At 55.0% G+C, this 17,297-nt stretch overlaps 1 protein-coding gene across 1 annotated transcript in view; it reads left to right on the top strand.

Annotated features, from left to right (window-relative positions):
• ADAMTS7 (ADAM metallopeptidase with thrombospondin type 1 motif, 7) overlaps nucleotides 1-17,297 on the top strand; it is a 37,725-nt gene that overhangs the window by 6,051 nt on the left and 14,377 nt on the right. The window contains exons 5-12 of the mRNA XM_008586261.1: nucleotides 3,922-4,005; nucleotides 4,331-4,455; nucleotides 5,306-5,455; nucleotides 6,206-6,349; nucleotides 14,173-14,317; nucleotides 14,966-15,058; nucleotides 15,481-15,626; nucleotides 16,923-17,092. Of these exons, the coding sequence (XP_008584483.1) occupies nucleotides 3,922-4,005; nucleotides 4,331-4,455; nucleotides 5,306-5,455; nucleotides 6,206-6,349; nucleotides 14,173-14,317; nucleotides 14,966-15,058; nucleotides 15,481-15,626; nucleotides 16,923-17,092 (1,057 nt within the window). The remainder of the gene's footprint in view (nucleotides 1-3,921; nucleotides 4,006-4,330; nucleotides 4,456-5,305; nucleotides 5,456-6,205; nucleotides 6,350-14,172; nucleotides 14,318-14,965; nucleotides 15,059-15,480; nucleotides 15,627-16,922; nucleotides 17,093-17,297) is intronic.

Raw genomic sequence — 17,297 nt, 5'->3', positions numbered from 1 at the left:
TGTCCACTACGGGCCAGGCTTCAGGCTTCAGGGGATACTATTGCTGGACAGCAGGGCCTGGCCCAGGCTGGGGGGTAGAGAAAGGCCAGGTTCCCAGGCCCTGAGGTTCTCTGCTTCCCATTCTCACCACTGAGGGGTCTCAGCCTGGAAGAGACCCAGGAGCTTGGCTGGATTCACCAATGGGTAACTGGGTTCATTCACCGCGCCTTTTCTGAATGTTCCCTGTGGTCCAGGTCCTGGACAGAGCAAGAGCCATCCAGCCCGACAGTCTCCCCATGGCATCCCCAGGGTGACAGACATCAGACATTTCACCCCAGGGCCTGGCCCCTTCCTGCCTTCCTTGTCCAGGCTTGTAGGAGCCACACATTCACTGTGTGAACCCCATCCTGGGGGAGAGGATGGGCCTGGTTCTCACGTCACCTGTCCTGACAATATCAGGCTTTCCTGAGCTGGCAAGTCCAGCATTGGACAGGACAGAGAGGGGCACCTGTGAGCCTAACAGAGAGAGACACCATGGGGAGGCTGCAGGAGATAGCAGGGGCGGGAGCCCATGTAGCCGTTTCTGAGAGGGCTGGACTGAGGGCTCCAACCCTGAGGCCCTGGTGGTCAGGGCCAGAGCCTTGTGAATACCTACCACTTTTCCAGTGTTCCACACCCACTGCCTCATCTAAGTGCCACCCCCGTTTTATAGTTGAGGAAACAAATGATCAGAGAGGCCAAGAGACTTGCTCACAGTCACACAGCTAGGAAGTGGCAGAGGTGGGACTGGAGCTCAGGTCTATCTGCCTCCAAAGCCCCATTCTGTCCTCAGACCCCTCAGCTTGCCCCAGAGAGGGGCAGCTGGGTGGCTGTGGCAGCCAGGGTGGGCCAGAAGGATGGGGGAACAGCGTGGGGGATGGGGAGAACTTACCCCCTTTTTCCATCTGGAGCAGATGTCTGTTCATTAGCTCTAAATTGCTGAGTGCCAGCTCCGTGTCAGGGATGAGGTGATGGATGTATAAGAATGTGATTCTGCAGTTGGGAAACTGTCTCATTGCAGCAATTCCCAAGAATATTCCAGGGAGTACTTGTTCCAAAGGATGCTAATAAGTGTTCTGAAGGAAAAAAAAAAAAAAAAAAAAAAAAAGATGGTGCTGTTGAATAAGTTTGGCCACACAGGGTTAAAAACAGTAAAACAGACTTCTTTACTGCAGGACTTCTCAGAGCCTCCAAAGCCAATATGCGTTGAGATTTTCTGAGAGTAGGCAGATGACATTTCTCATATTTAGGAAGTAAGAGCAGGGTCATTGAAGACGTCCAACCCGGGTTCTGATCCCCGCTTCACTCTGTCTTTTGCTTCATGTGTAAAATGGGGGTGATTACGCCTACATTACAAGTGAGAAGATTAAGCGGGATCACGTATGTAAAGCTCCCGGCACAAGGCCCACGCGTGCTAGCTCGGTCAGGGTCAGCTGCGCTGCTGTTGTGGCTGCTGTGGCGTCTGACCTTCAGCCCCATAGCCCCCTTCAGGACAACCTCACTCCTTTTAACCGTGGCCTTCTACAGGCCCCAGTTCATCAGTGTCCTTTCCAGGCCAGACCCAGATCTGAGTCCTGAGCTTAGGTGAGCCTAGCCCAAGCACAGCGAGATGGGTCCCCCTACCCTATTTTTACCCCCAATTCTGTTTGTGCTCCCTGAAGTCACAGGCCCTTTTGGAGGGACTCTTGTCATAGTGTCAGCTCACTGGGAGCTTGTAACCACCTGTGACCCCCAGATCTTGCTCTTACAAACAATGCCCACCCCTGGCTTGTTCTCCAGTCTTCTCCAGAACAGGGCTCACCTTCCCTGGGTATTACATGTTCAGCTGAAACACCCACGCTCACCTCAGGCCATTAATGGACACTCCTTGGCTGAGTTGCCTCCCTCCAGAGGTTGCTTCCATGTTTCCTGGGAGACAGTGAGGAGTGTTCTACATGGTGAGGGAGGGGCTTTGTAGTGGCACTAAGTTGCCCCCAGCCCTGACTCAGGATATAGCATAGATCAGTTGTTGGGCAGGTCTTAGCAGACTTTCAGGGGCTTCTCATCTTCTGGAGCCTCTTTGCTGGGAGCTGATGCCAAATTTGCCTGTCTGTAGTGTAGAAAAGACTTATTCTTTTGATCTGACTTTCTCCAGGGTACTCTTCTCATTTTCCAGTTCTTCTTTTAAATGAGATAATGCACTAAAAACACTGAGCAAGTGCCCAAGATTCATTCATTCATTCAGCAGGTATTTCTTGAGCGCCCATCATGTGCTGGGTATTAGGCGGACCACTGGGGCTGTAAGAGGGAGTCCACACAGACACCACCCCAGCCCTCACAGAGCTCTTCGTCCAGCGAGAGAGACAGATGTTAGTGAAACTGTCACCTCGATGAATGTGAAGGTGCCGTGGAGGGAGGTGCTGGGAAGGACAAGTTCGTGGGCTTTGGGCATGTTAGATGGAATAAAGGCTCTGCAGAGGGCTTGATGGAGGGGTGAGAGCTGGAGAGAGGATAGACGATAACTTAGGGAAGACGGCTGAGAAGATGCTCCAGGCTGAGGGCACAGCATCTGCAAATGCCTTGTGCTAGGGAGAAGCATGGGATTCTGGGAGAAAGAGTGGCTGGAGCCACGGAGCCAGGGGACAGGGGAGGGAGGGCAGGGGCCAGAACACAGAGGCCTGTTGGCTAGGCTGGGGACTTTTGTCTTTTCCCTGTGGACAGCAAAGAGCCACTATTGCTTTAAGTAAGGGCATAGTGAGATGACTGAGCTGCTAGGCTGCTGGTGGCCTGGAGGGGCCACCGAGTATGGGGACACTTGTAGGAGACCTCAACAGCTGACCAAACAAGAGATCGTGTTGACTTGGACTGGGCAGTGGCGTTGGAGATGGAGAGAAGAGACAGATTCAGCAAAACTTAGGAGTGAGAATTGGTTGGATGTGGGGGAGGAAGGTGGTAAAGGGCTTCCAGGTTTCCAGAGTGTGTGTGGAGGTGACGGTGGCACACTGTGTCACTGTTTATCTGCACCATTTCTGACCGTGAGTTCTGAAAGTGTCAGTCATCCCCATTATTAGGCTTCCGTACCCTCTTAACAGTGTTTGTTTTGTCCATTGCTATTTGAATATGATTTTCCTTGATGCATTGCTAGAGGCCAACTCACGACCGGCCTGTCCTCTATCTTTGCTCGCTGGCCTCTCTTTTGTTCAGAGGGAGCTTTAAAAGAGCAGATGAGGTTTCCTGATCCATTTCTCTGCACCTTGGCACACTGGGGGTGGCTCTCCCCTGGAGGCTCAGTAGGGGAGCCCCCCACATAGCCATGGGGGCCTCTGACAGACCTACACACCTGCACCCTTGGACCCTTGGCTTCAGCCCCAGGAAGAATGGGAGAGCAGCGCAGTGGGGAGACTCCACGGGCTTGAACCCACTCCCTCCTCACCCTCCAGACCCTACCCACGTCTCACGCCTTATGAGAGGGCTCACTCCCGGGATGCTGGTCCTGGCATCTCCAGGGTGGGAGGGGGCTGCAGGGCTGTCCCAGCCTAGGGTAGTTGGCAGAACTAGGGCCCTGAGGTTGTCCAGGAAGCCAGCATTTGAAGGTTTGAGCTGCCATTGGCTGTGCTGGGTGGGGATAGTGTTGGTACTTGGAGCAGATCCCAAACTGGTGCTCAAGACAGGCTTTGGGCCTGGCAGGGGACCTGGAAGTCCTTCTTGTCCTCCCCAGGTTCTGCCGTTGCTGAGTTGGGGAGTGTGTGTGCAGGTGTGGGGACATTTGTGCACTGGTACACGTGCATCAACTGTCATGTGTGCACCTGTGTGAGCTTCCCTGTGCGTGAGCGTGGTATGCATCTTCGTGGGTGGGTCAGGGGTGGGCACTGGCTGCCCATATCCTATATCCTGGTTACAGCTGACCCCCCATCTCTTGGGCAGGTGGCTGGCCTGTTTCATGACCCCAGCATTGGGAACCCTATTCACATCACCATCGTGCGCCTGGTCCTGCTGGAAGACGATAATGTAAGAGGTCACGTGGCCCCCAACTGCCTCCTGGCCCATTACATGAGCTGCTCTGTGGCACAGCGAAGGCTTCCTTGGCCTTGACAGTGTCCTCTGTCATCCTCTGTTCTCTGACTGACCCTCTCTCATGTCTTAGGTTTCCCCTTCCCAGTAGGGGCCTATATGAGGGGTGGCCAGGTGGAGGCTGGACTGGTGACCACAGGCCTAGCTGCCTATCCTCCCACTGCCCCTCTGGCCTCTGTGTCCTGCCTTTGTACAGAGGAGAATTGGGTTTGACCCTCTCAGAGCTCAGGGGGAGGCATGAGCGGCCACTCTCTGCCCCCAGGAAGACTTCAAGATCACACACCATGCAGACAAAACCCTGAGGAGCTTCTGCAAGTGGCAAAAAAGCATCAACATGAAGGGAGACAGCAACCCGCTGCACCATGACACTGCCATCTTGCTCACCAGGTACTGCCAGCTGTGAGAGGGCAGGAGGGGCCAGGAGACCCTGCATCTGAAGCAGGTGCCACCTGACCCTCAGGGAGAAGCGCTGGTGTGGGGAGATGCAGCCTTGCTCTCAGGGAGCCCCATTTGCAGGAGAGTTTGCTCACCTTAGCCCAAGGCTGGATTCCCTCAGCACCTGGGGAGGACTTTTTATTTTGAAACAATTGTGGATTCTCATGCAGTTGTCAGAATAATAGAGAAGCTTCGCACACCCTTCATCCAGTTTCCCCCAGTGGTGACATCTTGCATAACTGTAGTACAATATCTCAGACAGAAAATCGGCACTGATGCAACCCACAGACTTACTCAGACTTGACCAGGTCTACATACACTTGTTTGTGCGCGTGTGTGTTCCGTTCTGTCAATGTTACCACCTGTGCAGGATCAGGTATTCACCACCTGTCTAGAGGCAGAATCATTCCGTCACAAGGATGTAGTCACAGCTTGTGACTGCCCCCTCCCTGTTCCCCTCACCTCTGGCAACTGCTCGTCTGCTCAGAGAAGCAGTATTTTTGAACTCCAGGTGGAGTTATTTTTCCTTCTGCTTGGCTCCAGCACCTTCTGTCTACACCCTTGCTGGGATAGTAACCAAAATTGTTCTGTGCATGGTCTGCTCCCCAGGCCCATGCAGGTGTCCAGTAGGTTGTGTGTGAACGAGGGCACCTGCTTCCCAAATGGCCACTGTGCCGGCCTGATGTCACAGAGCACTTCTCTGCACTGGGGCCAGCAGGGGTCCCTCCGCAGCCTCCTCAGCTCGAGTGGGCTTGGTACCAGGCCAGTTCAGCCTGAGGTCTGCTTCTCTCTGTCTGTGCAGGAAGGACCTGTGTGCGGCCATGAACCAGCCCTGCGAGACCCTGGGCCTGTCCCACGTGGCAGGCATGTGCCAGCCACACCGCAGCTGCAACATCAACGAGGACACAGGGCTGCCGCTGGCCTTCACTGTGGCCCATGAGCTGGGACATAGGTACTGTACCTGCCCTCACTGCCACACTAAAGACCCAGCTTCACTTTCCCAACCTGGGGTGCAGAGCAGCCAGGCCCAAGGGCCACAAAATCCTGGGAAAAGGAAACTGTTTGGGGAGGGAGCCTCAACTCGGTCTAGCTACACCTGCCCCTGCACTGCCCCCACCCCACATCAGGCTGCTTCCCTGTTAAGAGGAGAAAGGCACTGGCGGGTCTTTGGCTGTCCCTCCCTGTTCCCTTAGTGCTTGCATATTTTACTCTTGGACACCACCCCCTCCCTGTCCTGATTGCTCTGTGGCCCTGAGCAAGTGCCCTGCCCTCTCTGGGCCTCTGTGTGCTCCCCATAGATTGAAGGGGCTGCAGTCAGCAATGTGCAAGGCTCCCTCCAGCTGTCCCCACTGCCCAAGGCTGTCCTAAGCATGGCCCCTGCCCTCAGGCACCTGTGCCTGGGCTGTTTAGTTGGTGAATATGGCAGCATCTGAGATTGTCCCACAAGCTGACGAGGAGAGGCACCCATAGTACTGTTGGTTAGAGGCGCTGGGGTCATCCATTCAAACATTCTGGGTTCCCTGGGTGATAGCCAGGAAACTGAGGCTCAGAGAGGGCATGTGACTTTCTCAAGGCCACACAGCCATTTGGTGGCAGAACCAGCCCCGGGAACTAGGACTGTATACCTTGTAGGCCTCCAGGGGAGGGGCGGGCTGGTGGTCCCAAAGCCTCACCCACCCCTGGGGCCTGTGCTCTCACGCAGCTTTGGCATTCAGCATGACGGAAGCGGCAATGACTGTGAGCCTGTTGGGAAACAGCCTTTCATCATGTCTCCACAGCTCCTGTACGACGCCATTCCCCTCACCTGGTCCCGCTGCAGCCGCGAGTACATCACCAGGTTCCTCGAGTAAGTCCCTCCCCAGCTCTGGGTGGCCAGGCCCTGTCCATGAGGTCAAGGTCTGATGGGGAAGATGCAGACAGTGACACTGCAGGGCCAGGGGTGGGGCGAGCGCAGAGGCGCACCCGATGACGATATGGGGCTGGGGTCCTGGATGTCCTCCGGAAAGTGACACCTGAGCTAAATCTTGGGGGATGTGCAAGAGTTTGCACATGCAGAGAAGGGAGAAGAATAGTGTGGTAGAGGAAGCCTGAGCAATGGCTGCAGGCCTGAAGGAGGCGGATAGTTTTCAGGGAACGGGAAGGTGTTGAGTGAGGCTGTGTGAGCCGGGGCTGGATAGGAAAGAAATGGAGGAGGTGCGGGGCCGGCCACGTGGTGCAGTGAAAAGCAGGGGGGAAAGCTTTTTCCTTTCTTCCATGTTCTCTTCATTTGTGATGGTGTTTTTAATATGCTATTTAATGTTGTTCTAAGAAAAAAATCTAAGTTTAAATTATTAGCACACATTTTACCGTTCATCTTTATCCTGTGCAGTGCCAGTTTTAAATGCAAATAGAAGAGCATTTAACTCACGTGCAGAATCACCACAATTACACACTTCATCTTTCATTGCCGCACAAAACTACCTCGACTGGTTTTATTGTACTCCTTGATACGTGCACATTTCTACCAACACTCTCTACCTTTGGCTTGCTGATGAGTGAGGCCTGGTGGAAGAAGGGGCTGTGGCTGCCCTGGGTTTCCTCTTCCTTCCGGGTCCTCGTTTTCAGCGTAGCTGGTGGCTAAAACAAGGACGCAACACGGAGGATGATAAGGGAGGATGAGAGCGCTTCTTGGTCACTGGTGTTTTCTAGGATGTCGTTGCCTTCTAACTGTGTCTGAAGCGAGTTCTGGTTCAAAAGGAAAGTGTGGCGCCTGGGGCTGCCAGTGCCCCTCTTCCTCAGGTGTAGACATAACACACTTATCCTCTACTTACTTTGAGTCTCACTGGACTCCCTATGTTGTGAAACCACCAGGATCCTGTGCTCATGGGGAAATACGATGCAAACGGGGTGGCAAGGACATCGCATGTGTCTCCTGTGCTCACACACGTGCTCCTGTGTCCCATCAGACCTCACAAGGCACGAGGTCACAGATATTAGGAATTCAAGATGGCAGCAGCAGAACGTTAAATCACCTGTCCCCTCCTCTCCACCCTCGATTGTTTTTCTCTAGGCAGCCACGTTCAACCCTAACTGTTTTAGCTTTTTCTTATATTTACTTTCATGTTTCCAAAAAGCACTCCTAGACTGCTATTTCTTGATTTTTCAGTTCAGATGTTATCTAGAAGGTTGGGATTCAGCCCCCTTGCATCACTTCCTTCACATACTTTTGTTCCCTCTCCCCCACCCAGTACACTGTTAACACTTTCTGATTAAGTCCACACTCAGTGTTTTCATTATTATGACCTTGTAAATCTGCATGGCTGAACCAAGTACTGTTACAAGACGACATGTCCTTTTAGGAACAATTTGTTTATTTGCTTGGTTTTCTTTGCCTCTCTAAGTCTTCCGTATCCTCTAACAGTTCTATAAAATGTCTCTTAATCCAGTTTTCCAGGAGATCTTCCTACCAGATCATCTGACAGTTCCCTTTTTTCCTGGACCTTCACTCCAACTTCCCTCTGTCTTCTAGTCTAGATTAGATGTTTTCTAGGCCTGCCCTAAAATTATCACAGAGAATCTTTCTGTTTCCTGGATCCCATGCTACTATTTTTTGGTGGGGGATTACCTTTTTGGTTTTTTCTTTGTTTGGGTGGAGGACATCCTTGATAGCTTTCTCAGAAAGGGTGCATAGAGGCACATGGTTTCCCTGTCTGAAAGTGACTCTGTTCTTCCCTCACATCTGATTGATAGTTTGATTTGAGATCAGCTTCGAGGTTAGAGGTTGAAGACGTTTTTCCACTGTCCCCTAGTTTCCAACATCGCTGTTGAGAAGTCCCATACCATTCTGATTTCCAAGCCTTTAAATGTGAACTTTTAAAAAGTCTTGGAGCTTTTAGGATTCTCTCTTTCTCTCTTACTCTTTATGGGATGGGGTAATTTTAAATTTCACAGTTATGTGCCCTGCTCTATTTTTATTTTGGGGGGTACTCATTGTATGCTCTCGATCTAGAAACTCATGTCCTTCAGTTCTTGGAAATGTTCTTGTATTATTTATTTGACAGTTTTCTTTCTTCCATTTTCTCTTTTTGGAACTCTTAATATTCAACTGTTCTCTCATTTTCTTGTTTTTCTAATGTTTTATTTTTTAAAATCTCTTCCTATTTTCTGGGAGGTGTTCAATTTATCTTTACCTTACATCCTTTCTATAATATTTCTTTTTTTCTATTGTACTTTTAATTTCTTGAACTTTCTTATTCACTAAACACTCTTTTTTATTATCTTATTCTTGTTTCATGGGTTTAGCATCTTCTCTCATTTTTCTTTTTTTTTTTTTTTTCTTTCAGGAATGAAGAATTTATCTTATCTTTCATAAGGTTGTTAGTTACATGGATTTTTTTTCCTTCTTCTCCCTGAAGTGTTTTTCTTTCCTTTGGGCTATTTTTAAAAAATCTTTCATGCTAAAGGTTTGCTTAAACCAACATGGCTGTATTTCATGGGAAGGAGACACAGAGATGCTGGGAGGTCTGCGGACTTGGGCAGGATTTGGTTCTGAGTCACTGCCAAGGGCTAGTTGTGATGGGGCTGATTCTTTGGGAGATCCTCAGATGTCAGTATTTGAGGTCATTTATCTGAGTGATTCAGTTTCCTCAGAGAAGAATCCTCTAGTCTTTTCCTGGAAGAGCGTAAGTCTGGCTGTACCATTCCGGCATCCAAATGGGAAAGGGCTTGACGGGTGTCTCCCCCTTCCTTGTGTAGACTTTTGCTTGTTTCCTTTTCTCTGTAGGTCTCTCTGCTTTGGATCTTCATCTGTGTCTGGCGTTCCTGGGCCAGAAACTCTCGGTTCACCCTCTCCAGAGTGTGTCCCCCGCCTCTCTACTGGGTGGGAAGGTGGCAGTCACCTGGCCATGCGGGGTTGGGGAAGGGATCCAGGGTCTGATGGGTTCTTACAGACTTTCAGCCCGGCTTCTGTCCTCAGCCCTGCTGGCCCTCAGGCCCCTAGAGGTCCCTGGCACCCCAATTCCTGAGGCTTTCCAGGGCTCTCCTGGGTGGTTTCTCCCTGCAGACACTTGGCTCTCAGCTTTCATCACCCTACCAAGTCAGCTACTGCTTGACCATCTGCTTTCCAGCTTCCAGAATTTTGTTGACATCTTTCATTTGCCATCATCTTTTCTCCCGTACCCTTTGCCCTTGTGGATTTATGCCTGTTTGTTCCTTTACTGTCATCGTAGTAAAGGGTTTGGGAAGGGAGCTGACATAAATCTGTCTGCTCAATGTGCTGTGTTTTCCTAGAAGCCCACTCACTGTGGGATTTAAGAAGGGATTTGACCAGGTCCATTCAGGATTTAAGAGCAAGGACGCTGGCTCCCCATGGAAGGGGGACTACTGGGATGGGAGTGGGACTGGAAGCAGAGGAGAGGTTAGTTTGCTTGTTAAGAACCTGGACTCTGGCCCAGGCTTCTGCCCGTGTCAGCAGACAAGTTACATTATCCCTTAACCCTCAAAAAATGGGGATAACGATGGGACTGCCTTGGGCGTTTGCCGTGAGGATTAAATGTGAAAATGTGAAGTGTTTAGCACGGTGCCTACCGCATGGTAAGCATTCAATACACGGTAACCACTGTTATTATCTCCACAATTACCAAGTGATATATCATATGGACTTGAGCAGGGAAGTGGCCTGTGGCTGCAGAGGAGCATGTGTCTCCTCCGAAGAGGGGCAGAGAATGAGAGAAGGGTTGGAAAATCAGAATAGTAGCTGCCTCCACAACACCCCCAGGGCTTGTTCCTAGCTGTCCCCACCCAGGGTGCTGCCCAGAACCCTAGTTCCAGGAATGACAGACAGACAGATGGGTCTCTGTCCTCATTCAGCTGCTGGAATGCGAGAGAGGCTTGGCTTGGGGCCTGGGATGAGGGTGGGAGGGTGAGAGCCCGAGCCAGCCGGTGCCTCCCAGAGCCTTGGCACGGGGAAGAGCCAGGAAGAGGCAGAAAGATTGAGAGATCCACGCCCCACCAGTTGAGGGGTGCTCAGGACGGGGGAGAACTTCATCTCCTCAAGGTCAGTTTACACTTTCACCTCTCCAGCCTGAGAGTCAGGCAGCAGCAGGATCCCGAGGCCCAGGAGGTGGAAGGAGAGGGGTGCTCAGAAAAGCAGGGCAGCATCAGCCCGTCCCCCCAGCCCCTGGCCCACCATCTCCTTGCTGGGGGCAGGACACAGAGGACAGAAGCCACCCTAACAGATTCATAGAAGGTGCCAAATGTGGGCTCAGGCTGTGTTTCTGCTGCTTGGGGGAGTCTCGGAGACACTCACAGACCACCCTGCTATCCCCGCTGGACCTGATGCTGCTCGGCTACCTGCAAATAGAGGTTTATCAGGCCACATAGACCCAGACACGACTGAATCCAAACGCTCACTCTTGCTGTGTCCACAGGCACCAGTGTAAGCCCGGCCCTCTGTGTGGGGTATACGGTGGTAAAGGAACCACTTGCAGTGCCTGTTTTCAAGGCCCTCACACGATTTGGGAGAGACAGACAGATGACAATTTGGGGTACTTAGCGCTGTGGCAGGCAGCCCTGTGGGGGTTGTAGGAATGTGGAGAGGGCACCAGCACCTCCCAGGGTCAGGGACAGTGTCTCTGAGAAGTAGCCCCAGAGCTGCCCCTCAAGGCTGATGAGGAACGTCCTTGGGAAGAAGGATGCTGTAGGTGGAGGTGGGGTGGGGTAAAGAATCTTCAGGAGGTGGTGATGGGGCTGGAGGGAAGTTTCTGGAGCCAGTCCAACAAGGTTGACCTGAAGAACTCTAAGGGGGACCCTGGGGAGAGGTCACAGTGTTTCACAAGCCTCTACTTGGACCAGGGGGTAAGGAGGGGGTACCCTGGCAGTCAGGGTTTCTGCAGGGAGAGAGGCAGGCCCGATCATAGGTGGGGTCCTTCACATCACCCTGTGGCCCCACCATCAAGCACTCTACGACTAGATCCCCCAGGTGGCGAGGGGAGAGGGCACGCAGGTCTCCCATAGGTGGTGGGCAGCTCTTTGCAATCTTGAGGTGAGAGTGAGCTTCCACCCAGTGTCTGCTCTGAGCCCATGTGAGGCCACCCACCCCACTATAATTAGCACGAGAAGGGGCCCGAAGGGAAAGGCTGACGGGCTCAGGGATGCGGGTGTGTGTCGGCAGCGTGAGGAACCCGGCAGTGAGCTGGCCGGAGGAAGGAAGGGCCGGCAGGCGGCTGCCCGTGTGACTTTTCCAAGTTACACTGCTATTTATACCTCTGTAGCTTGGGAGCAGACTCTGGTAGATAAGGACATGATGGCCCAGAGAGGGCGAGGGGTGACCCAGGGCCACATGGCACCCACAGCTGGGTGGAGTATAGAACTCAGGTTTTGGACTCCCCAGACACCACCTGGGCCTGAATGTGGCCCTAATGCTGGCAGTGGGTTCTCGTGCCCCCAGCTTCTCACATATGCACAGGGTGGGCCTGATAGGTTGTTGCTGCTCTGACTGCCCAGTAGCAGGCCCACAGGTGCCACACGCACTGCATGTCAGTGCTGGGTCCCAGCCAGGAGACAGACAGGCTGGGATGGGGCCTGGGAGCTATAGGTGTGGGGCTGAAGCACATCAGACCCTCTGAATCAGAGTCAGAGGGGAGGGTGAGCCCCTAGGCCACCATGGCATGCTAGGGGGAAAGAGGGAGCCCAGGGCCAGGCTGACCCTGCCACCCCCAGCTGATGCTCTGCCCCAGGGTGCAGCCCGGGGAGCCCCAAGCCATAGGAGCACTCGGAACACTCCTTTCTCCCCACCAGGACTCAGCTGCCATGGTTTTGAACTTATATCTGGGGTGAAGTATTTGGGCTGGGCTTGCAGTTGGATGGGAGGAGCCCTGCACTGGGGCAGCCCAGTGACAGGACATAGCATGGCCCTGGCAGCCTGAGCCTGGCTTCAGATCTGGGACGTTACTTTCCTCCCTGTGACCTGGGGCAAGTGCAGTGCAGCTGTGAGACCTGTGTGTGCAAGGGGAGAGGAGGATGTCTTCTGCCCAGGATGTTGTGAAGAGCACGTGAGAAGCTGCATGCCAGGCACCCACAGCCGGCCTGGCGTGTGGTCATGGGGCTGCATACGACAGCTGCTCACTTGCCAACACCTTTGTTAGAAGGATCCATTTCCAGCCAGCACAGGTGGTCTGGGTGGTGCCAAGAGGAGCCCTGGGGTCCTCTGCAGGAGTCTAGTCACAGAGGCTTTGTTCCCTGCTGCTCTGGGTGGAGCCAGGGGCCCATCACTGGCCAGTGGACTTAGGAGACCGTACAGACCACCCACCCCAGCCCAGGTCTCACAGCTGCCAGGCCCCCACCTCTGATACCTAGACTCCAGGATTCTGGTGTCTGACCCACCCTCCCAGCCCGTCCCCACACATACCTTCAGCAGCACTGGCCTGTTTCTTGACCCCTTCATCTTCTCCCAGCCTCTCCACGTCCCCTGGTGTGTCCTCCTCCTCTCCCTGCCGGGTCCCAGGATCCATCCTTCTGCCCTTTTTTCCTGTGCCCCTCACCCCTGCCTGCCCCAGCTAGGACCATGTGCTCATCCTGGCTCCCCGGCTTGGCACCACATGCCTTCAGTCCTCTCAGACTGGAAAACTGGAGGGTTTCTGCTGCCCCCTCCCCTTCCTGGCCAGTGGCCCCAAGTCCTGCTGGTCCTCATCCCTCTGTTGCTTCTGCCTGAGTCACCCCCAGCCCTGGTGGTCTGCATGGCTCCTTTCCCCACTGCTGCCCCTGGGAGGCTCCCAGACCCTCCTGTGACTCCTCCAGGACAGCAGTGAGCCTTGGGTGGCTGGTCAGCGTGCCAGGGCACTCAAGCTCCTAAGCACTGCTGTAGGGGCGGCGGGATGGGCCCTGGCCCCCAGAGGCACCCGAGTGGCGCACAGAGCCAGGCAGTGGCAGAGGCGGCCTGGGATGCCCGCCCCAGGGGCCCTGCCTCTTTGCTCCCTGCCCTGTGGTGCTATCTGGCCAGGCTTATCTTCACTACAGCACACCAGCAGGAGCTTGTGATGGACACAGGCTGTGCCTGCTTGTGTCTACCCAGTTCCCCTTCCTCTGCCAGGGAATGCTGGCTGGGGGAAGGCGAGAGTAAATGAGTGACAGAGGCAGGGAAGCCAGCCCTGGGGGTGGCGCGGGGAGGCAGGCAGAGCTGTCCCAGGCTCTATCCCATAGCAGGGGCTGCTTTCGGGTCCTCGTCCTTTCACAGATGACCCGAGGTCTCTGCCTGGGTGGGGCCATCTGAGGCTCTCTGTCGTATCAGCTGTGATGTGAAGTTCTCCAGATCCTTGTCCGGCCTGGCTCCAGGGCCTGGGCCGGGAGGTGGAGGCTGCAGGGATGGGCTGCGCGAGGGCTGGTGGCCCAAGAGGCCGCATCTTGAGGAGAGGCTCTGCCAGTAGAGGTGGAGGAATAGGTGGAGGCGACAGCCTGTGCAAGGGCCTGGCCCTGGGGAGCGGGGGTATTTGTTTAGCCAGGCCGCAGTGCCCAGGTGAGACGGGAGAGGCAGGGAGGGCCTCCCAGGCCAGGCCAGAGTCAAAGGATCGGCTGGGCCGAGTGGGGAGGCTGAAGTTTTTCTGCAAGTTCTACAGGTTTGGGGCTTTGTGCCCATATCCACCTCACCTACCCTCCTGGCCTCTTGTCCCCCACCATCCTGTCCCGTCCCTGTAGCCGTGGGTGGGGCCTGTGCCTGGACGACTCTCCTGCCAAGGACGTCATCGACTTCCCCTTAGTGCCGCCTGGTGTGCTCTATGATGTGAACCATCAGTGTCGCCTCCAGTATGGGAGCTATTCCAACTTCTGCAATGACATGGATGTGAGTGGGGGCATGTGTGGGCACGGGGAGTGGTGACCCCGGGGACGAGGACTCAGAGGACAGCTTTCACCAGCCTGCAGGTGCCAGCCTGGGAGAAACCCTCTAGCCTGGGCTGGGCCCCCACATGGCACCATGAGACATAGGTGGCCTGTGGGAGACCCCTGGGGGTGGGTGGCCACAGACACAGGTTTGAATTCTGGGACGAACACTTACCAACTGTGGGACTTTGGGTAAGTCCCTCAAACCTCACTGGAGCTGGCCTGTAAGAGGGAAAATAAAACTTTTGCGGTGGGGTCCTGGGGAGGATGGCCTGAAGGGATGGGCACGGGCATGTGATGGAGACCCCATAGCTTCTAAAGGGTCTTTCCAGAGGGGTGGGCTGGGGTTGGAAGAGGTGTAAACAGCTGGAGATTGCTCTGAGCAGCAAACCTGAGCCTCGGGGCCGCAGCGCAGGGCCCCCAGAAAGGAAGGGGGTGGGATGGGGGAGCAGACTCAGAAGATAAGAGGGGATCTCTGGAGGTCCCCACTTCTGCAGACCCCCAGCATGTGTAGGGGTATCCAGGGGACTTTTGGGGACAGCGAGGGGGCAGGGTAGGTGGCGGCACTGGGGAGGGAGTGAGGGTATGGCCTGTGCCCTCCTCCATGCAGAATGTCTGCCACACACTCTGGTGCTCCGTGGGGACCACCTGTCACTCCAAGCTGGATGCAGCTGTGGATGGCACCAGGTGTGGGGAGAGCAAGGTAGGGGATGCCTTCACCCCCAGCTGTGTGGGGGGCGGGGGGAGAGGCCAGAATTCCCGCTGTTGCGCCCTGGGGTCAACCTTAGCTTAGAGTTTTGCTTGTGCTCTTCGTGGACCCCCAACCCTCTCTGGCCCAAGTCTCCATCTGCAAAATGGAGGCATTAGGGGCGGGGCAGGGCTTGATTCCACGATTCTCCAAGGTGTCTTCCGCTCGTAGACAACCGTGGGCTCTGTTTCATTCCCTGCTCAGCTCCACGATGCACCTGTGGGTTGTGGGTGACTGTCAGGGGCCTCACTCACACGTTTGATCCTTCCCCTCTATGCTTTTCTAGGCCCTTCTGCCCACCTCATTCTCACTAAGGTGAGGATGACTGATAGGCTTGGGGGTGGGGTTGCTCTACCCCCCTCCATCTGTCTCAGTAGTGGTGTCTCACTGGGGAGTGCGTGCCTGCGGGCTTCCGGCCCGAGGCTGTGGATGGTGGCTGGTCCGGCTGGAGCGCCTGGTCCGTCTGCTCGCGGAGCTGTGGCGTGGGTGTGCAGAGCACTGAGCGACAGTGCACGCAGCCTGTGTGAGTGTGGGGCTTTGGGTGTCCAGGGCAATGGGATCGAGGGACCTGACTAGAGTCAGCTGATTGCAGGGAGCTTAGCTCTGTCCCAGGCTCCAGCTCTCAGAAGTGTCCCTACAGTGGCCAAGACTGGATGTCTAGGCCACTTTGGGTCACTTCCAAAGAGTGTTCTGGAGGCTGACAGGGTCCCCACTGCTGACCCCACTGCAGAGAGGGGAACACTGAGGCCCAGAGGCTGGAGAGACTCATCAAAGGCCACACAACAAAGCAACAGCTGGCTGGAGGGGCCAAGAGAGGGCGATGATTAAGAGCGTAGGCCCTGGACCTTAGACGGATCAGGGCTCAAATCCCCTCTCCACCTCTCATTCAAGGGCCTATTCCATCCCTTCTGTGGGCCTCAGTTTCCTTATCTGTATAATGGAGTAATAGCAGTGTTCACCTACTAAAGCTGTTTCCAGGGGTAAATGTAGTTAATGCAGGTAAGGCATTTAACCCTGCAACTCGTCTGTAGTAAGTGCTCACTAAGAGCTGCTTAGTAGCATCAGGGGTACAATGTGGGTCCGAGATTGGGGGCAGCTGTGTAGCCTGGGGTTAGTGACTGCACTTCTCTGGGCCTCAGTTTTCCCGTCTGTAAAGGTGATGTGAAGCTTCAGTGAGACTCAGAGGCCAGCAGTACCGTAGACTGAGGGGCTGCCCAGCTCCTTTGGACGAGCGCCTCTTCTCTAGGCTGCGCAGGGGGGTATGGGATTCACAGTCAGCCCCATCTAAGACCCTGTGCTTGGCAAGGACTGTGGCCTGTACCCCTCCCTGTCCCCTGGCCTCCAGGTCTGTGCTGGGCTGGGGCCCTGGGGGCCTCCTCTTGACATGGAGCATTGCCACCAGGAGGAAGTCTTCACACACAGGGCTTGTTAAGATGTTGGTCTCACGGGCCGGTGCCAGGCACGTCTGCAGCTTGTCCCAGTCTCTGAACAGCCATCTGCAAAGGCAGCTCCAGCCCCATTTTATAGAGGAGGAAACTGAGGTCCAGAGGGTAGCCAAAGACTTGCCCACAGTGGTCACACAGCTGGTTGGGGGCAGAGCTCAGGCTTCCTGCAGCACCTTCCCTTAGGTCCTTATAAACAGGGTGAATGTATCTGGGCCAGAGGGTGGGCAGCCCAGGAGGGGAGAGCAGCACGAGCAGAGATGGGCAGTGGCACCTGGGGGTGGAGGGATGCAGGAGGAGCTGCTCACTGCTGGATCTGGCTGCACAGTGGGCACTCTCTGGGCCCTCACGTAGCCCTGCCCTGGCTCTCTCCACAGGCCCAAATACAGGGGCAAATATTGCGTGGGCGAGCGGAAGCGCTTCCGCCTCTGCAACCTGCAGGCCTGCCCCCCCGGCCACCCCTCCTTCCGCCAGGTCCAGTGCAGCCACTTTGATGCTAAGCTCTACAACGGCCAGCTGCACACATGGGTGCCTGTGGCCAATGACGGTGAGTGTTGCTGCCCTGGGGCCACTGAGGTCCAGAGGGCTGGGATATGTGGACCCAAGGTTATCCAGTGACATGGGCAGGAGGCCCAGTCCCCAGTCCCAGGCCTGGGCCGTCCCCCACAGTCCCCTGGGGCTGCTGCTCACTCCTGGCTCCCCAGTCTGCAGCCTTATAGATAGCTGCCGGCCTGCCATTGATGAATGTCACG

The sequence above is a fragment of the Galeopterus variegatus genome, unplaced genomic scaffold (assembly GCF_000696425.1).
Source record: "Galeopterus variegatus unplaced genomic scaffold, G_variegatus-3.0.2 Scaffold3904, whole genome shotgun sequence".
Lineage (NCBI taxonomy): Eukaryota > Metazoa > Chordata > Mammalia > Dermoptera > Cynocephalidae > Galeopterus > Galeopterus variegatus.
The sequence above is the reverse complement of the archived record's forward strand: the minus strand, read 5'-3'. Positions and strand labels throughout refer to the sequence as shown.